Raw genomic sequence first — 17,671 nt, 5'->3', positions numbered from 1 at the left:
TGCCTCACTAAGTGAAAGGGCAAATGTTGCTGGAACAGAAGCAGCAAATATGTGGCCGCAGCAAGGGCTCGTGCGATAGCCGAGGGAGAGACCTTGCGGTCACTCCCCCAAGGCTGCCTCACTTCTATGCCCCATAACACCACCTGCTTTCTAGACCCAGCAGCAGTGATTACCCGGGTTAAAGGCCACAGATACCAGCGACTCCCAGGCAGAATTACCCCAACAGGCATAGGTCAGTGCCTGTGTGAGAAGGGCTGGGTACGCTACAGAGAAATCGCCTCATTACTTTGTACTACAGCTTCTTCTATCCAGTAACAGGAACCTGCCCCCCCGCCCCGGGGCTGCTGGCCCTTTAAATCCCGTGCTCATCGGTTGGTCGGCGCGCGGGCGCAGGCCAATCAACGGTCTGGTTTAAGCCTGGCGGGAGGCGTTGTCAGCTAATGGCTGCAGCCCTTCTTGTTCCTAAGAGACGGTTGCAAACGGGCTGGTAGCGGTGCCGGCGTTGGGCGGATGGCGGCGGCTAGGGAGGCCCAGAGTGCGGACCCGGCCAGTGAGGAGCCTCGCCCCGAGGCCCTGGGGGGTCGTCGCTGCTCCTCGGCCGAGGAGGCTGCACTGGAAGTGAGGTGAGGGCCGGCTGGGACAGCCTGTGCCCTTCGGGCCTTCGCACACGCCACACGTTGCTGAGCCCCTTGGCCACGGCAGGGTGCCGCTATCTTGTCCGGTGTCCCCGGGGCCCAGCATCTCTCACCCCGGGTCAGCTTTCTGCAGCCGTCAGAGAATAGGGCAGGTCTAACAGGGCAAGCAAGGGAGACTGCTGTGCAGTGGGTCTGTGTTAGGGTGGCAGGTAGTTGGAGGGGTGAAGAGGCAAAGAGGCACTTGCAGTGCAGCATATAGCAGGGACTGAGCCTTTGATGGATTTGGATCAAACTTACTTTCTCTGCCCTTAGCACAGGGGGGCTCTGAAATGAGGAGTAAGCAACCCTGACTAGTTTTAAACTGGAGCTTGATGAGTTGATAAGAAGTGTGGCATGAGTTGTCTTTTCCTGTGTCATGTTTCTGGCAGCATGCAATTCTGATGAATTCTTGGGGCATGCTTTTCTTCTCAGTACCTGCCCTTATCAACCAATATACTTCAGTTCTGTTCATGGCCACATCTTTTACCCAGACTAATTCAACCTCCAGAATTTCCCTGGCTGTTCTGTACCTCCTAAACCCCACTGTCATTATCTTCTGCCATGGCTCTTAATTTTCCTGGTATTCTAAGGCCTCACTCTTGTCCTTCTGTCTCAGCATCTTAACCTGCATGTCAGGGACTTTCAGATTTCAATTTCCCACAAACATAACCCACACTATATATAGAAAAACATTTCTCTTCCAGAGCTCTTAGTAATCCAACAACTTGCTTTTTGGTTCTGAACAAGTAGGAGCTGTAGATGAATTAAGCCCTTCCTGCCCCATCTTGGCTGAGACTTTCACAGAAATCTTGGGATGTTCAGACATTTTTTTCTATGTAATGGGACAGATGTTTAAACTCCCTTGCCCATTGTTAGTATTTCAGCTGTTTCATCAATGCTTACGGCTAGTATGCAATATAGATCCAAAATTATAGGTGCAGCACTTTTCAGTGGAAAGAAAATTATTTGTTCTAGTAATTTTTTCTAGTAATAGGAGAAACAGGCTTCAGCTTTAACCATTCTGCTACTTGCAGAGTAAAAAAGATACCATCTGAGGCATGTCATTGCTCTTCAGAGGAGGTCCATGGTGCTAACTGTGGTTACTTGGAAGAGCTGTGACCTAGGTTTTCTGCTTTGTGAAAACACCATTATGAACTAAAAATATTATGCAAAATAAAAAAAGAAATTAAGCCATTTTGAATGTGAAGCAAAGCCCATTCCCACAAAATAGAAAAGTTTAAAGTTTGCCTTTCTTGTAAATTAATGTCAGCAGTAGTAGTATGTATATCAGTTTTAGAAGAAAGTGACAAAAATTATTTTGCAGTGGGCAATTCGAATGCTGTGGTTTGTGTCTTCAGAAAACACAGAGCTTTGACAAAACTCATGGTTTCATATAATCTGTTTTGTATGAACTAGCATTTTTCAGTGGCAAAATGCTCTGTAAGGAAATTTCCAAGCAACTCTAATTATTTTGCCCCATCTACACTTCACCAGCTGGCAAAGTTTATGACTGAAATACTTCTGACACAGTGTTTATATAGAACTGGAGACAGACACAGCATGGAAAATGTGAGTGAGCCATGGCTAATTACCTGACTCTGCATGTACTGCACCAGTCATAGCTGACATCAGATAACAGCCTGAATCCTTGTCCCCTTCAGCCTTTACTGGTTGTGTAAGGATAATAAATTGCACTGTCATCTCATTAATTTATCCGTGCATACATGTTTTCTAGATTTCATTTTATCCCCTGCAAAGAGAAGTTAAATATACATCATTTTCACTGAGTCAGATCAGTTGTTGAATCTGTTATGGTCCTGTAAGCATGTTCATAAAGGTCTGCTTACGTGCCATGGCATATCATACATCTAGTTCTTGTGTAAAAGGTCTGGAAAAACATTCATCAGCTGAAATGTCTCCTCTTTGTTGCCATGGTATTCAGTTCAACTGCAGGAGCACATGGTCGATGTGCTCCCACTCCCCTCTGGCTACACTTACTCCTCTGATGTGTAGCAAAACAGGCCAAGAGCAGAAACTACTCGGAAAAAATAACTAAAAGTTATTGCTGGACATAAATATCTTAAGACTAGGCGTATAAAAATGATCCTAGCTATGAGAGTGCTGAGGCTGTAGTACAATCTTCTAGTAAGAGTACAGAGGATCAGCAGCTGAGTGGATCTTATGACTGACGTGTTCATGAAATTGCAATTTTGCAGAGGACAAAGATCTCTTCCAGTCAAATGCTCTTATTTGGAAGAAGACAAGAGATGGAAAGTTTCTGAATAGAAATTGGAAGAGAAGGTGCTAACGGCAGTGTTGTACACAGAGGGTATCTGTTACACTGCTGAAACTTGTACGCTGTGGTACTAGTAGGGTAAGCTGTGGCTCAGTCAGACATCTTCACTTAGTGGTAAATGCAAATCCCTTTGATAAGAGGACCCTGATGTTTATCCACACACTTTCTGAAAGGTAGGAACATCTGCAGGCAGTTATGGATTTGCTGATACATTGTAAATTCATAAGCTGACTCCTCTTCAGTAATTTATTTCAGTCTTTTTGTAACACATCCTGTTTACATTCCAGAGTTTTACCATGTTAAATTATCTCTAAATCAGAACAGTCCTCCTGGTTAAGTTCTTATAAGCACAAGCTGTACCTTTGTGTTTTTTATTTTATGGGGATGAGATAACTATGAAAGTGTAAAAAGGTTAAGCAAACACAATTGGGTTGATGTATGGATTGCACCTGTGTAATTCTTTCAGAATAAAGGTATAGTCTATTACAATGATATATGGAATAACGGAGCCTGTGAACTTGCTAACTTTATTTTTAGTGAAAACTGAAAGAAATATAAGCATCTCTCCAGGTTCTTATGACAGTCATTTGTGCTCCATCAGGGTAAGATTGAACCTGTGTTTTTGGAAACACTGAACTAGTGATTCGTAATACTAGATCTTGAAGTTATTGTGGTTTTGCAGCATTGGTATGAGGATGAGTCTAACAAATCCCATGCATCAGTTCAATGTAACTTAGGCTACAACATTCCCTTTATCACAGTATTTTGAGAAATGTGTGTCTTTGATTAATGTTTTAACATTCAGTTGCTTTTTCTTAAGTTGGGTTCAGGGATTCTCAAACAAGAACTTCGGCTTTATCAGCAATCAAACTGTCTGCTACCCTTGTGGCAATTACATCCTCTTCCTGGACATTGAAACAAAGAAGACAACGGTACTGCAGTGCCAGACTGGCCAGGTGGGAGCCTTTGCTGCGAATGGGAACAGGCAAGTGCTGGCCTTTTCAGACCGGAGGCTGAATCCTGTCATATATATCTACACCTTTCCAGAACTGAGTAAACTGACAGAATTAAAAGGTAGGGATGTGGTAACCCTCCCTGTCACCATTTCATTAAAACAATACTTAAATCATCCAGTTTCTGAAGGGTTTTTTTGATAAGACCTGAAAAACAGTGTGACAGGAAATTGTCTCGTGACAAGATGCATGGAAAGCAGCGGAAGGAATTTTCCACTGTACTACTTTTAGTTAGGCTCAAACTAGGGAGGAATATGACAATACAAAATGGATCTGTTTTAAAGTGAAAACAAATGGAATGAAATGGAATTCATTTGAGGATAATATAGTTAGAATAACCAAAAAAATCACACTGCAGTAGGCTCCAAGCAGACTGCTGAAAGCCACATTGAGAAATCTGAAATGTGAGAGGAATAAGAGTTCTTGCAGGTTAAACTTTGGAGTCTGGGATCTAATGTGTATTTTTGCCTGCCTCATAACATTTCTCTCCATAGTTTTGCTTTCCCTATCCATGATTCAGTTTCCTTGCCATTTAAATAAGGATCATAATACTTGCTTATGTCATGTATATAAATTAAATTATGACTGCAAAGGATTTCAGGGTACTTGGGGAAAAATACTTTACAAATTCAAGGTAATAATGAAAAAAATTGAAAAAATTCCAAGCAGTGATCCATAGGGAATGTTTTTATGATCAAATCAAAACAATAATCTGAAGTGAAGCAAAGGAATCAGGGGCCTGATGAATATCTTTGAAGAGTTAAAGTGGGTATAAAGGAACTGAGACGACTACTCTGTCTGTGATAGTATACAGTAAAGTCCAGGACAATTAAAGATCATGTTCTTTATTTTTACATTTCAGGTAATGTGCAGCTGGACTACACTTTACTTGCATTTAGTTTCAGAGGCCCATATCTAGCCAGTTACTCTTCACTCCCAGAATTTGTTCTTTCAGTATGGTAAGAGTAAAAAACCAATTCTCTAATATCATTTACATTTAATTCATATTTTTGTGTGTGTGCTGTTTTAGCATATATTAAGTTAACAAATGTGGAAGACACACTGGTTGCCTTCATCTCCTTTTTTTTTCTGATTGGTCATTGATTGCAAACTTTCTGTACCAAATGTGCCGTTTATTTTCTAGCATTAGTAGCCACTAGTCAGAATGACTGTTACTTTGCTACAGCTATCTTCTACCTTCTTTGAAATTTTGTATTTTGGAGTACCTCTAAAGAAAGTTTCCTGCTGAAAAGAGGAAAAGCACTCTAAAGCTCATCTCTACTTTTTTGTCCGCTGGTCTATTCAGTGGTCCTCTTAATTACTTGTGCTTCATCTTAGTTCTGTCTTACAGTTTTGCTCAGTGATTACACTACCATGGATCACTGGGTTAGATCATAATTTTCTGCTCATTGTCATGTAAAGAAAAATTATATAATACGGTGCAGATACATCAAGCTAGAATATTTACTTTTTTAAGTGTTCTGTAAAAGTATAATCCTGCTCTTGCCTCCATTGCCAGCAAGCTTGCATTGACTGTGGAGTCTGAGCACTTCTTCAAAACAAATGGGGAGGGTGGAGTAGGAGAAAGGCAAGCAAGGACATGTAAGGAATATTCCGTATACTCCCAATTTAATGATGACCTTCTCTTATACAATGATTAATGAAGAGGCAGAAACTCCTGTAACTTCAGAATTTTAGTAATGATAGTAGATAGTATTACAGATGCCTCTTCTTTATCCCGTATGAAGAAGACTAATCTTTGCTGTGAACTCTGATCATACACAGTAGTTCCGGAAAGATGTCTGTGTGTATATCACAGTAGAATCACAGAATCACAGAATCTCAGAATCATCTAGGTTGGAAAAGACCTTGAAGATCATCCAGTCCAACCATCAACCCAACATTAACAGTTCCCAACTACACCATATCCCTCAGCATTATGTCGACCCTACTCTTAAACACCTCCAGGGATGGGGACTCCACCACCTCCCTGGGCACATATATAACACACATGGTCGAATGTGTTCATTGTGTGCACTTAAAGAAAAATCCACCATCTTGAAAGACTTGTCTAGATTATTCTTAAAAATGGAAATATCTAGAAATGTTTAAATGCTTTAAAGTAGTGGCAATTTCCAAGGCCAAACAATTTAAACCTCTTTGAATCAGCATGAATATGACTATCAGCAGCTAGTTGTCATAAAGGAACCATCCTAGATTCCAGTCAGAAAGAATGTAGTAATAGAATTACCTTACAATATTAAACTTAGAATTTATAGTAACTTGAACAGAGGTGTGTGAATTTACTGTGAAATCAGGACCTTCATTTTGCAATTGGATTCTTTGTGCATTCATTGTAAAAAAGTGTGTGTACGAATGAAAGAAATCTCCATGTTTAGCATTCTTAATGTGTCATTACAATATGATGATTGCACAGTTCCTGTATTTTAAGCAGATAGTTTGGAATCAGAGATGTTTTGAAAGTTATGTCAGTCTCAAAATACAGAAAGCTTATGGATAACTAAAAGCTGCCTTTCATCTGAGATATTTTATCCCTAGATCTTTATTCTTTTCTGTTCAAAAGAAAGGCTTGATGCCAGATTCTTCTTCAGATATATGTACCATATAGTTTCAGATCTTAATAAATTATCTACTATAAAAGAGTGTTGGCACTATCTGTTAGGTATGAGATGAGAACATGCTGACAGATCTTTAGAGAGAGAGCAACACTGATATCTTTTAAAGTCAGAATTGCAGCTTATAGCTTTCTGTAATTTTAATGAAAGTTACTGTGTATGTGTGAATACTTCTCATTTTTTGCATATGCTATCAATATTAACCATTGTCTTGCATCCTGATCTCTTTCTGTGAGTGAATTCATTACAGCCCAGAACAACAGGATTATACTAAATCCATTTACAGCAGTGTATGCATTTTAGTTTTTTTTTCCTCTCAGCAGCAATGCCAAATACTAAAGCTATAAATGTTATTTAGATTAAGTCAGATATATTGTCCAAGAAATTAAGAAACATTTTAAACCATTTTCTTCAAATGATGTTAATCAGTTCTTCGACAGCACTTAAAAATAAAAATGCAGTCAAGAATTAATCTGGATAATGGAGAAATATCCAAATCAGATGGTGAGAACATAAAGTAGCTTACAATGGACAAAAGAAAAGTCAGTGGAAAGCAGATTCCCAGGCTTGTGTCAGCTATACGTAGCAGCCCCACACAAATTGTGCCCTGTGCTCAAGTTAGTTAAGGCAGCCATAGTTTGTCTGCATTCTCAGCACAATTACTGTATTACCTAAGTAATTCATCCATAGATAATCATGGGCTGACTGTGTTTTCCTAATTATAATACCCTCCAACTGCAAGCACTATAATCATTATTTTATGGATCGGAAAAGCAAGGCTAGGGTCTGGGGTGCTGAAGAGTTAATTGTTTGGGCCCATTCAAGTAGTCACTGATGGAACTGGTGAAAAAAAATCCGTGTCTCCTGACTGTTGGTCTTTTCACAAAAGGAAGTGCATGATAATGTTTCTAAAATGTCAGTTTTCAAAATTATTTTACTATTCAGTCTTTTTGTAGCAGTAATAATTTTATGTGTGGCTAATTAACCACCTCCTTTTCATCTTTAAGAGGATCTAACTTGTTTGACAGCAGAAATTTTTTGTCAGTGACAAAATATTTGTTTTCCAAATTTGATCTTGAATGTCAGTCATAATCACATCCAGATCTTTGGCTTGAATGTTTTTGATTTATTTAATGGATTTGATTTTCTTTTGCTCTCCTTAATGAAGGAACTGGCAAGAAAATATCCTCCTGTGCAGTGAGTCTCAGCCAGGGGTAACAGCAACCTCTTTAAGTTTTAACCCTATGAATTGGCAACAACTGTGTTTTGTTACTGAGAGTTCCGTTTCTATCTGGCATATTGAAAGGAATAATGATGAGCATCACCTTAAGCAAAAGTAAGTGAAATACCCTTCAGGTTAATAGAAAAATCTAGATGCATATTTTAACAACTAAGACTAGCAACCTACATCTGTTTGCAAATAATTTAATCCAATTTAGTTCACCTAGCAATTGCAATCTGTAATTGCTAAATCACAACCAGTCTGAATCTATCTAGTCAACCAAGTGAATTGAATTTATGATTTCATTTCTTAGTACTCACATGTCCAGATTATCCACATCATGAAGCTAATACTAATCAGCTGCTTTGGCAGGCTCTATCAAGTGCTGCATGACTGAATTAAAGTAGTACCTGGACTGCTTTCCTGCAAGTGGCTTTTGCAGCTCTGGAACCACTGAATTTGAATCGAGTTGCTTCCTAGTAAGCGTAGTTAAACAATATGTTGCTGTAATCACAAATTTTACCAAAACCAGTATCATTTTCTGTGTGATTTCCAGCTTGTGTGGCTAATTTACAGGTCCAGGCAGGGTGGCTCTGTCAATGCAATTCACTGAGCACAACAAACTTAGAATTTACTTATGCTACAATGTTTTTTGAGGCTGGTATAAAAGTATTATGTATCATTCAAACTGGAGTATAACACTGTAACACCTATACTGTTTCAGTGGCAGCTATTCTACAATTCCCAAGTGTGTTTAATGTCATTAACTATTAATATAACCAACATATTGCCACCGACACAGTTATACTAGTGAAAGCATAGACAAGGCTTTAATTTGCGACCTGAAAAGAACACTGAAGGGTTTTTTTGCCTTTTGTCATTATAGAGTACACATGTGAAAATACATATATACTCCTTTTTCCTCACTTTTCATTCCATTCAGTAGAGGTTGAACGTCCACTGAGAATTGTTTATGTTACATAATTTTTTTCCAAGGCATAAATCAACATAGTTTGTAAAATATAGAATCCACAACTCCTGCATTGTAACAGCCACTTATACACTGATTACCAGAGTGCAACAGACAAATACTACTAATAATCTTTCATCATCATTAAACTGTCTCCAAATAAACATTAAGCAGGAATCCTCGTACTATATGCAAGTTAGGTGTTAGGTTATTAATCCTGGTTAATAAGGAAACAGTAACGTAGAATAGTTGTTTATACAAGGCAACAAGAAAAGATACGGAACTAGAACACGACAATCCGTTTCTGCCAGTTAGGAACATTTCTCTTTTGTAGTAGAATTACTGTTATTTTTCAGTGAAATGACATGTGCCATGTAGAATGGCTGTCTACAACAATCCTCCATTACTCTTGTAGAAGTAAAGCCCATTAACTGAGTTGGTGTCTCAAAGTTTTGAAAACATGCTTCTTGGTTTTGTATCAGCATAATATTTCTTCTCCTCAGACACTGTCTCTTGCTCTTTCACAGCCCTGTGAAACTCCCTGATGGACAAGGGACTGTGAGTCCTCATAAGGATTTGTTTTTCCCGGTTTCTCATAGTGAAGATCCATACCATGGCCCCGATTTGCCAGTTTCGGCCATTGCTGGACTGGTAGGAGAGGAAGCAGAAACATTCATGGTAGTTACTGGTTTGTTTCCTTTTTACTATTCCAAATCATTATACTTTTTATGCAAGTAGGTGTTAATAAATTAATAAAAGAAGTTAAACAGGTACACCCAGTAAATAGATCTGTTGTCTCAACAATATTTTTGAAATGCATTTTGACAGGAGACTTAGGAGGCATGCTGCTACTGCACAGTGCAGTACAATGTAGAGATTTCTGACCCAGGTCCTAGCCTAGTGATATATATCTGTGCAGTGGAGGTACTAATCCGTACCCCAGAAGCAGTATCAGCATGTCAGCATTTAACCATTCCCAAGATAATATGCCCTGCTGAAACCTTTGAAAACTATTCTGATACTAAACTGATAGTAACCCTCAGGTATCCTTCCTTTGGGATTTGTTTTCTTTTTGACTCTGAAAATGTCTCAAGCTATGGAAACACTGAAGCAAACCCTGCTTCTGAAGTACATTCCCACACCACTGTCAGTGTTGGACCTGCCCATTTGTCTCACTTGTATTTCATCGTTTACTCATTAGCCTCCCTTGAGATGTCTCTTTTGAGAGGCTTCAAAAGTGTTCTCATTTTGTTTGAAATTTACTTTCACCTGACTACCAACTAGAAGCATCTGCCATTGTGAAAACTTTTAACTTGCAAATCTGGGATTCTCTTCTAAGATTAAGACCATCAATTTCTATTTGGTGGCTTATGATATATATGAGACACCAAAAGTACCATGCATAAGATGATACTGGCATTATACTACACCTTTTCGATGGACAAGTGTGAGTTATATATTACCAGATTAGTACACCACAGGTTTCTGCCATGAACTTTTCTTATAAAGCAGAATAAAAATAGGGAATGACCTCATCCTCCTTCATGCCTTCAAATTCACAGAGGTGTTTAACTGTTGATGCCCTTGGTTTCCAGGACAATCAATAACTACAAACAAATGTCCTCTACGGGTTCTGATTACACATGAACTGCTTATATTTCATATCACTTAGAACAGTGAAAATTAAGATAATATATACTTATCAGGGGCATTGCCTCTTTCTTCCGCCTTACTGCCTTTTATATTATGTGCAGATGATGAACTGCAAAAAACACTTTGTTTTTTAGCCTGTAAAGTGAATTACAAGAGGTATTGGGGAAAAAACAACTGCCATATTACCTCTGTGAGGTTTAATAGAATTTGTCCTTGAATGGACGCTATTCCATTCAGGAATGGTAGGTTATTATGCTTGAACTTGCAGAACCGCGTCATTAACTTTTCCACTTCAACCATACTAGATACCAGTATAGGGCCTTTGCATTCCCAGCTGCCTTCAGAAAAACCTTTTTAGCACCTTCAAGGTGATTGTGTTCTCCTTATACACTGAAATATTCCTGAAGTAAGAGTAGATTGTTCTACTAGTCTTTGATGAAGATTTCGTTTTCTTTCAAATTACATGGTAAATACTTTGATAGTTATTTACTGTCCAAATTTCCTAGATGGGTGTATTTTTGTTGTGAATATTGACAAGGTAATGAACATCAGGTTATCTAGAAATGAGTTTTATGCAGAAATACAAGGTGTTGTTGCTTTTGTTGTGGTGGTGATATGTTGTTTCCTCTGTAATAAATTGTGAGGTGCTACACTCACAGTTTAGCACCGGGAGGCACTGAATCAATTTCTGGCATGTTTTCACCTCACTCCAAACTATGATAGCTGAGTAATTTTTTGCAGTACTTGCATTTATTGTGCCTTACAGCACTAATTCTCCCCTCCACGCATGCCAGTGTACATATGCTCCATCTCTAACCTAGCAGAAAAACTGAGCCCCTAGTAGATCTTGTATCCCCCCACACTGGGGGAAATCACATGCATGTGTCTTGTCAGGTTAAGCACTCCCTTCCAGCACCCCAACATGGAATATATGGTTTTGGCAATGCAATTCCTGCTTGTGTTGATCAGAATATACTTGATGGAGAAGATATGATACAGCAAGGATACAGCAGGAGAAGATATGATGCAGCAACTTTGAGAGAGATTGAAATGGCTGAACTTGCTGTGTTCCTCAGATACCCAGATATGTTCGGACTACAGTTGCTGTAATGGACCAGGCTGTCCAAAATAGAGGTTTTCTTCACTGTCTTTATAAATTGATAGGCTGCTGCGGCAGATGTATCAATGGTTACTATCACTGATGATTTGTATACCATTACAAATGTCTATGAGCACTTGTATGACTCTGGCATAAAATCTGTGCCTTGACATTTGTAAATACCTTGGAGTTATTTTCCTCTCTACTATCATCAATGCTTTTTCAATTAGTAAGAGACAACCTGCTTCTCCTGTGGTGGTTAATGAGATGCATTCAGTTGAATGCAGTGGGAATAGTATCATGGACTGATTAAGCCCTTCCTATCTCTGCAGAATTTGACAGAAGGATTTTTGTTCTTTATCACTAAATCTGAGTCAGTCAAGATCAATGTTTTTCACATTGTTGTAACCAAAGTGGAGAACCATTTATTTAGACTATTATTTAAAGGAGTTGTCCTCAACCTGTAGTCCATGGTCCTTGGAGGCTGTAGCCCACTCCTAAGGAATGTGTGAGAGGCAAGTAAGAAAATCGAGCACATTGCCAATGCACTTGTCTGCTGCTTTGAAATGTGTTAGGGTTCCATACTCCACAAGATACTAAGGCTGGGTATGTACCAAAGTGTAACCACAATGTGGCAGCAGAGTGAAAGTAATTGAAATATCCTACACCTTTCAATCCTTTTCTTTCTTGCACTAGATTGATTTAGTTTTGTTTCAAAATTTCTTACAATTGAGACCTGAATTTTCTGAATATGCTTTATCATAAGAAACCCACTTGACTCCACTTCGTCCCCAGTACCAATTTGATTCCATTGTCTTTTTAGAAAACTTTTCATGACAAGGATCCATCATGGATTTTTTTTTTCCCTGAAGAGGTGCTACTCAAAAAGGAGAGAAGTTCAAAAAAAGACAGCAGCATTATTATTGTGCACCACTGTACCAATGCACAGTTCAAGAAGCAACATGGTTTGGGATTTACATAATCTCATCCTATGATTAGCATATTTTATCTAGTTTGTGTGTAAACACAGTCGTGACAGCAGGTGCAAAGGAACATTACAGAAGTTTCTTTACACAGGAAGCTTCTCATTCACAGTAGTTCAGTTACAACTTCCCCAAAGATTTGTGATGTTCAAGCCTCATAAAATCAGTGAAAAAGCCTATATTAAATATTTCTCTGGGTGATGTAAATCCCTGTTTGTTATAGATTTATTACTGTTAGTCCTATTTGATCTATAAAGTAAATATTAATATACTTTATTTCTGTAGCATTTTCCCCCTGAGAAATTAAAAATTCTTTGTGAGCATAAATAGAGAGTAAGTTACTAACCCAGAATCATATAGCAAGTCCTTGAAATCTAGGTACTTATGAATCTCTGTCCTATGTTTCCATCACAAGTCCATCCATGTTTCCTCTTTTTATAGAACCTTTAGTGAGACAGCACGTGTTTTACAGAATTATAGACTCTTCTTTTTTTTCATCCATCATGTTGTCTAGTGTTCCTCAACACTTCTGCTCACACGCATGGTTCTTTGAATCTTCTCTTTTAAGTGTTCTCCCAAGGTTTTCTTTTGGTTTGTTCCCCTCTACCCCTACCCAAATTCTCTTCAATCTGGTTCTTTCTGTCATGGTATTTGTATGACCCCTGTTACTGTTGTATCTGAACGGGTCACTGCTTTTAATAATGTTTGGTGGAGAAGGTCTGTTATTCCTGTTTTATGGATGATGGATTCATGAGATTTGTTTTAGTGAAATGAAATTCAAGGTACATGGGAAGTCTGTGACAGGGATATTTCTAGAACTAATTTGCAGATGACAAAGGTTGACAGAGCTGTTTTACAGAGCTATTTGAATTATATGATAAGATGAACTATTCAAAGAAAGTGAATAGTACTGCCAAGTATGCAAGACCACATGTGCAGATTATGTCTGCAAAGTGGAAGACTATTCTGAAAAGCAATTTGGAAAACATTTGTCAGGGTGTGAGGTCATAGTGGGTAACCATTTCAATTTGGGCTTCCAGTGCTATTCTGATGTTAAAAACTAGGGGCTTAATGTGTTGAATTTTGTCATAATTTTATAATTAAAAAATTGGGAGATGACTTGGTTATAGTGCATCAGTATCTTTGCGAGGGTAGGGAAGATGCTGGAGGGATTTCCAAGCTAGAGGACAAAGCTGTAACAGATGCAAGTGCTGGAGAATAAATCCAGATAAATTCAAATTTTTAGAATATATAACTTTTCAATGAAAATGTAGTTCATAATTTAAACAAGCTTCTAGGGAGAGAGGTGAGTTCTCCACCACTATCTCCAGACATAGACTTTTCTGGAAAATGTTCTTGTTTCTCAAGTTACTAGCCTCAATGAAGGGATGACTGAATAAAATAAGGCTGATGTTATACAAATGATCAGACTTTATGAGGTAATGATCTTTTTTTGCCTTAAAATGTATGTAACTGCTTGTACAGATGTTTGTCAATTGTTGATTGAACTTGTTTATTTTTGTGCCGAAGCCTAGAGATTACCTGAAGCCTTCAGTGCGTCCCACTGCCCACTGCTGGACTGCAACTTCAGAAATTTACATGGGCTGTAAAGAAGGATATGTTTTGGCAATTGATGCTGAAAGATGCAGTGCTTCTGTTCTTCAACAAAAACCTCTACCTGGTAAAAAATAGCTGCGTTGTGTATTTTATTCAAGTAGGGAAGAAAGTGGATAGGTGAAAGCTTTTTTTGCTTTCTTCCGTTCTCCTGTTGTATACCTTGCAGAAATTATAATGCTATACCGTAGAACCATATTTCTTTCAACAATAAACAATTGGGAATGTCTTTTGAACTTCTGTGTGGGTTTTTTAGCACCCAATAATTGGCTTTCATTTTAATTTGGCAAAAAAAGACAAAAAGCTCTAAATACATCCAACTGATAAAATGAACAATAGTTTCAGGAGCCCAGATCTTATTAACCAGCCTTACTGGATTAACATTAAACTATGAATGTATGAGCTATATGCAGTCTTTTTACTATTAGTTAAATACCAATAATTTATTTTATTTTGCATGAAATATTGGATTGTCCTCATTTGGTATGTTAGATAATGTTAGAACACATCTTTGAAGTCTCATGATGAGTCTTCAAACAACAAAACTGAATTTAATGTAATGTTGCTTAATAGAATTCCTTAAGGTCAGCTCTTACATAAACTATTTTCTAATGACAACAAGGCTGTAAAGACTATCAGGCTTTATTACAGAAAGTATGAAGCACAGAGAATGAACAGAAGATGTCTTTGGCTTCAAACAAAGAAATCTGCTTTTAATTTATTCTAGAATGGGAGGACCTCACACTGACTGCAACTTGCCAAGGCAATTTGTCTGCCCTATCTATGTTCCCACCTGTCTTTTTCATGGGGACCTTTGGCAAAGTAGTGACTGACTAAAGTTTTCTGGCAACAGCAGCCCATTCCATGCCTTCTTTTTTCTGGGAATCCTGAGGTCTCTCCTGTGCTACCTGTCACATGCTACCCTTCTGTGCCCATCCAGAGGGCTCCCAGGAAGGAGGACAGTGAGACACAGCCAGCATAAAGTGTTCTGGCAATGGCAACCTGCACTCTTTCGTCCTTTGCAGGGATGGAAGGTGTCAGTCCTAATGTGCACATGAAGTTCACTGGTTCAGTCAGGTCTAAGAGTACTGGAACATGCTTCTCCCTAGCACTAGAACTGGGTAATATTCTGTTGTAGACCAGCATAAAACTGTTTCTCTAATAACCACTGAATCACTGTCAATAGACAGGCTGGTGATAATTTTGTTTTCTTCTTTTGCCATGTAATACATTATTTTTTAAGCTGCAGCAAGTATCCCTGACTTTTCCAAAGTACTGTAACTCTGTTCAGTTCCAGTTGTTAACACAGAAACAGAGACTGCTCTTAAAAAACCCAACAAACCAGCGTTATTTCTCTGCTTTTGAAATTATCCGAGTTTTAAGTTTACCAAATCAAGAGTTGGAAATCATCAACAAATAAAAAGCTGAGGTGTGACCAGAAATGTTTTTGCCAGTTCAGTAGAAGGCAACAAGAATATTTGCCATTAGGGCTTTTTTCCTTGGCCTGTATATTCTTCTTTGAGGGCTGTCCTAAAACTGTGTAACATATTGTACTGAAGCTTCTGCTTAATTTAAAACATACTGCAATCTGTGTCTATTTAGCACAATGCTTAAGTGCATGTCCAACTTTATGCACATTGCTAAATTCCTGTTATGCCATTGCAAACAGAATCATAAGCAGCCACAACATTTCACTTGGGCATTTTTTTCAGACTGACTGAATTTCCTTCATATGTACATCAAATAAAAAAAAATAATGGTTAGAAGTAACAATACCAGAATTTAGCATTAGAACATAGATAAATCTGCATTTACTCTCTATGTCAAGTATTACTATCTCCCTTTTACAACTGTAAGCTGAATCACAGAAAGATTGTGCCTGTTCAGCTGCATAAATGACAGAAATGGTGGATATTGGGGAAGAATGCACATTTTGATTCAGTATACTGAACTTGGCCTTTCGTTCAGTAGACTGGAGTACAACCGATCTTTATTGCAATATTGACATATAAATAAAGTTGATGTTATAAAATTGTTTTCTTTTGTCCAGAATACATGTGTAAACTGTCGGACGTGGTGTCATATGCTCGTAGAGAAGTACAGAAAAGTAAAGGTATTTCCATGTTCAGATCAAACTAATAGATTTTTAGGCAGCACCAGTGCTGTCCAGTAGTAATAATAAGTGAGTACAGCTGGAAGCCACTGGTTAGAAAAACTCAGTTTGCACGGGCCTCTGTAAGACACATTGATGGCAATCTGTTATATGTTTACATGACAAATGATTAATAGCTTTTGTGCTAACAGACAGCCAAATGAATAGCCTCAGGAGAAACAGTGGCAGTAAAATATTTTCTGTTTATTCTAATTTAAATTGGAATAAGCGATGCTAGAATAGGTTCCCTACTGCTTAGCTTTAGTAGTTTTTTTTAGAACTGACATCACTTGTAATTTAGTTGAGGTAGGATTTAGGGGTTTGTTTCAAACACTTTGTTTTGGACTCCACAGTGCAAAAAAGATACATAATGGATGACATTCAGCACAGGGCCACAAAGATTATTGCAGAGTCTAAGTACATGACATGCAAAGGTGGGCTAAGAGAACAGAACTATGTTTGTTCAGCCTGGAGAAAAGAAAATGGGGGATTTTGCTATTGCTTCAGCTACCTAATGAAAGGTTACAGAGAAGTTGGAACCAGACAGGCAAAGGACATGATTTGCATCGATGGAAATTCTGGGTAGATATTAGGAAAAAAAAAACCCTTTCACAGTGAAGGTAGTGAGACACTGGGACAAGTTGCCTGGAGAAGCTATGGGATTTCCATTCTTGGGTATATTCAGACCTCAGCTGAACATGACTCTGGACAACATGATTTAACTTTGATGTTGGTTCTGAGTTTGAAGTTGGCCCTGTGCTGAGCAGGAGGTTAGATCAGAGGACTTCTAGGGTCCCTTCCAACCTAAATGACTCAATGATTCTGTTACTGACGAACTCTGATGTGGCTATTTATCAACGTTTACAAAATCAAATGATTTCTCAAGTTAATTTCTAGTTCATCAGACCACAGTAGTACTGTCATTTCAGACTATGTATACCAACCTTCTCCTTCCTTATCACAGCAAAAAGTCCAAAGAATATATAGCCCAAGGAGCCTTTTTATTCACAAATAGTAAATCACCCCAGATCGAAGTTGAGACACATTGTTACAATAAATTAAATTTGATATGTTGGTTTTGTGCTCCCAGGTGGCAAGACAAAGAATCTGCAAAAACCAGTTTTATTTGCCATGGAATTTTGTAAGGAGGGCCTGTATGCAGCTGGAAGTGTAAGGCATCCTTTATGCTTTTAACTTACTCTTATTGTATGAAAATCAAAGAACATTCAGATGGAGTATATTTGCAAAGTTCACTGCAAAGACAGGAGTTAGAAAGAAGTGGAGGGCTGCAGAACTGTAAAGGTCCTCCCTGTTGTATATATTTTCTTTGTTAAGAGTTGAGACAAGAAATCAGAAGGG

At 38.4% G+C, this 17,671-nt stretch overlaps 1 protein-coding gene across 3 annotated transcripts in view; it reads left to right on the top strand.

The window, feature by feature from the left end:
- The first annotated feature begins 486 nt into the window (after positions 1 to 486).
- CFAP43 (cilia and flagella associated protein 43) overlaps positions 487 to 17,671 on the top strand; it is a 51,817-nt gene continuing 34,632 nt past the window's right edge. For 2 of the 3 annotated variants that reach the window (XM_074875228.1, XM_074875229.1), the window contains exons 1-8: positions 487 to 623; positions 3,791 to 4,044; positions 4,846 to 4,942; positions 7,788 to 7,955; positions 9,339 to 9,489; positions 14,077 to 14,227; positions 16,211 to 16,273; positions 17,403 to 17,482. In XM_074875228.1, coding sequence (XP_074731329.1) covers positions 511 to 623; positions 3,791 to 4,044; positions 4,846 to 4,942; positions 7,788 to 7,955; positions 9,339 to 9,489; positions 14,077 to 14,227; positions 16,211 to 16,273; positions 17,403 to 17,482 — 1,077 coding nt within the window. In that variant the 5' untranslated portion in view covers positions 487 to 510. The remainder of the gene's footprint in view (positions 624 to 3,790; positions 4,045 to 4,845; positions 4,943 to 7,787; positions 7,956 to 9,338; positions 9,490 to 14,076; positions 14,228 to 16,210; positions 16,274 to 17,402; positions 17,483 to 17,671) is intronic. The other variant, XR_012629706.1, reaches the window with a different exon arrangement.

The sequence above is a fragment of the Strix uralensis genome, chromosome 7, assembly GCF_047716275.1.
Source record: "Strix uralensis isolate ZFMK-TIS-50842 chromosome 7, bStrUra1, whole genome shotgun sequence".
Lineage (NCBI taxonomy): Eukaryota > Metazoa > Chordata > Aves > Strigiformes > Strigidae > Strix > Strix uralensis.
Note: the sequence above shows the minus strand (reverse complement) of the source record. Positions and strands in the feature narration are given on the sequence as shown.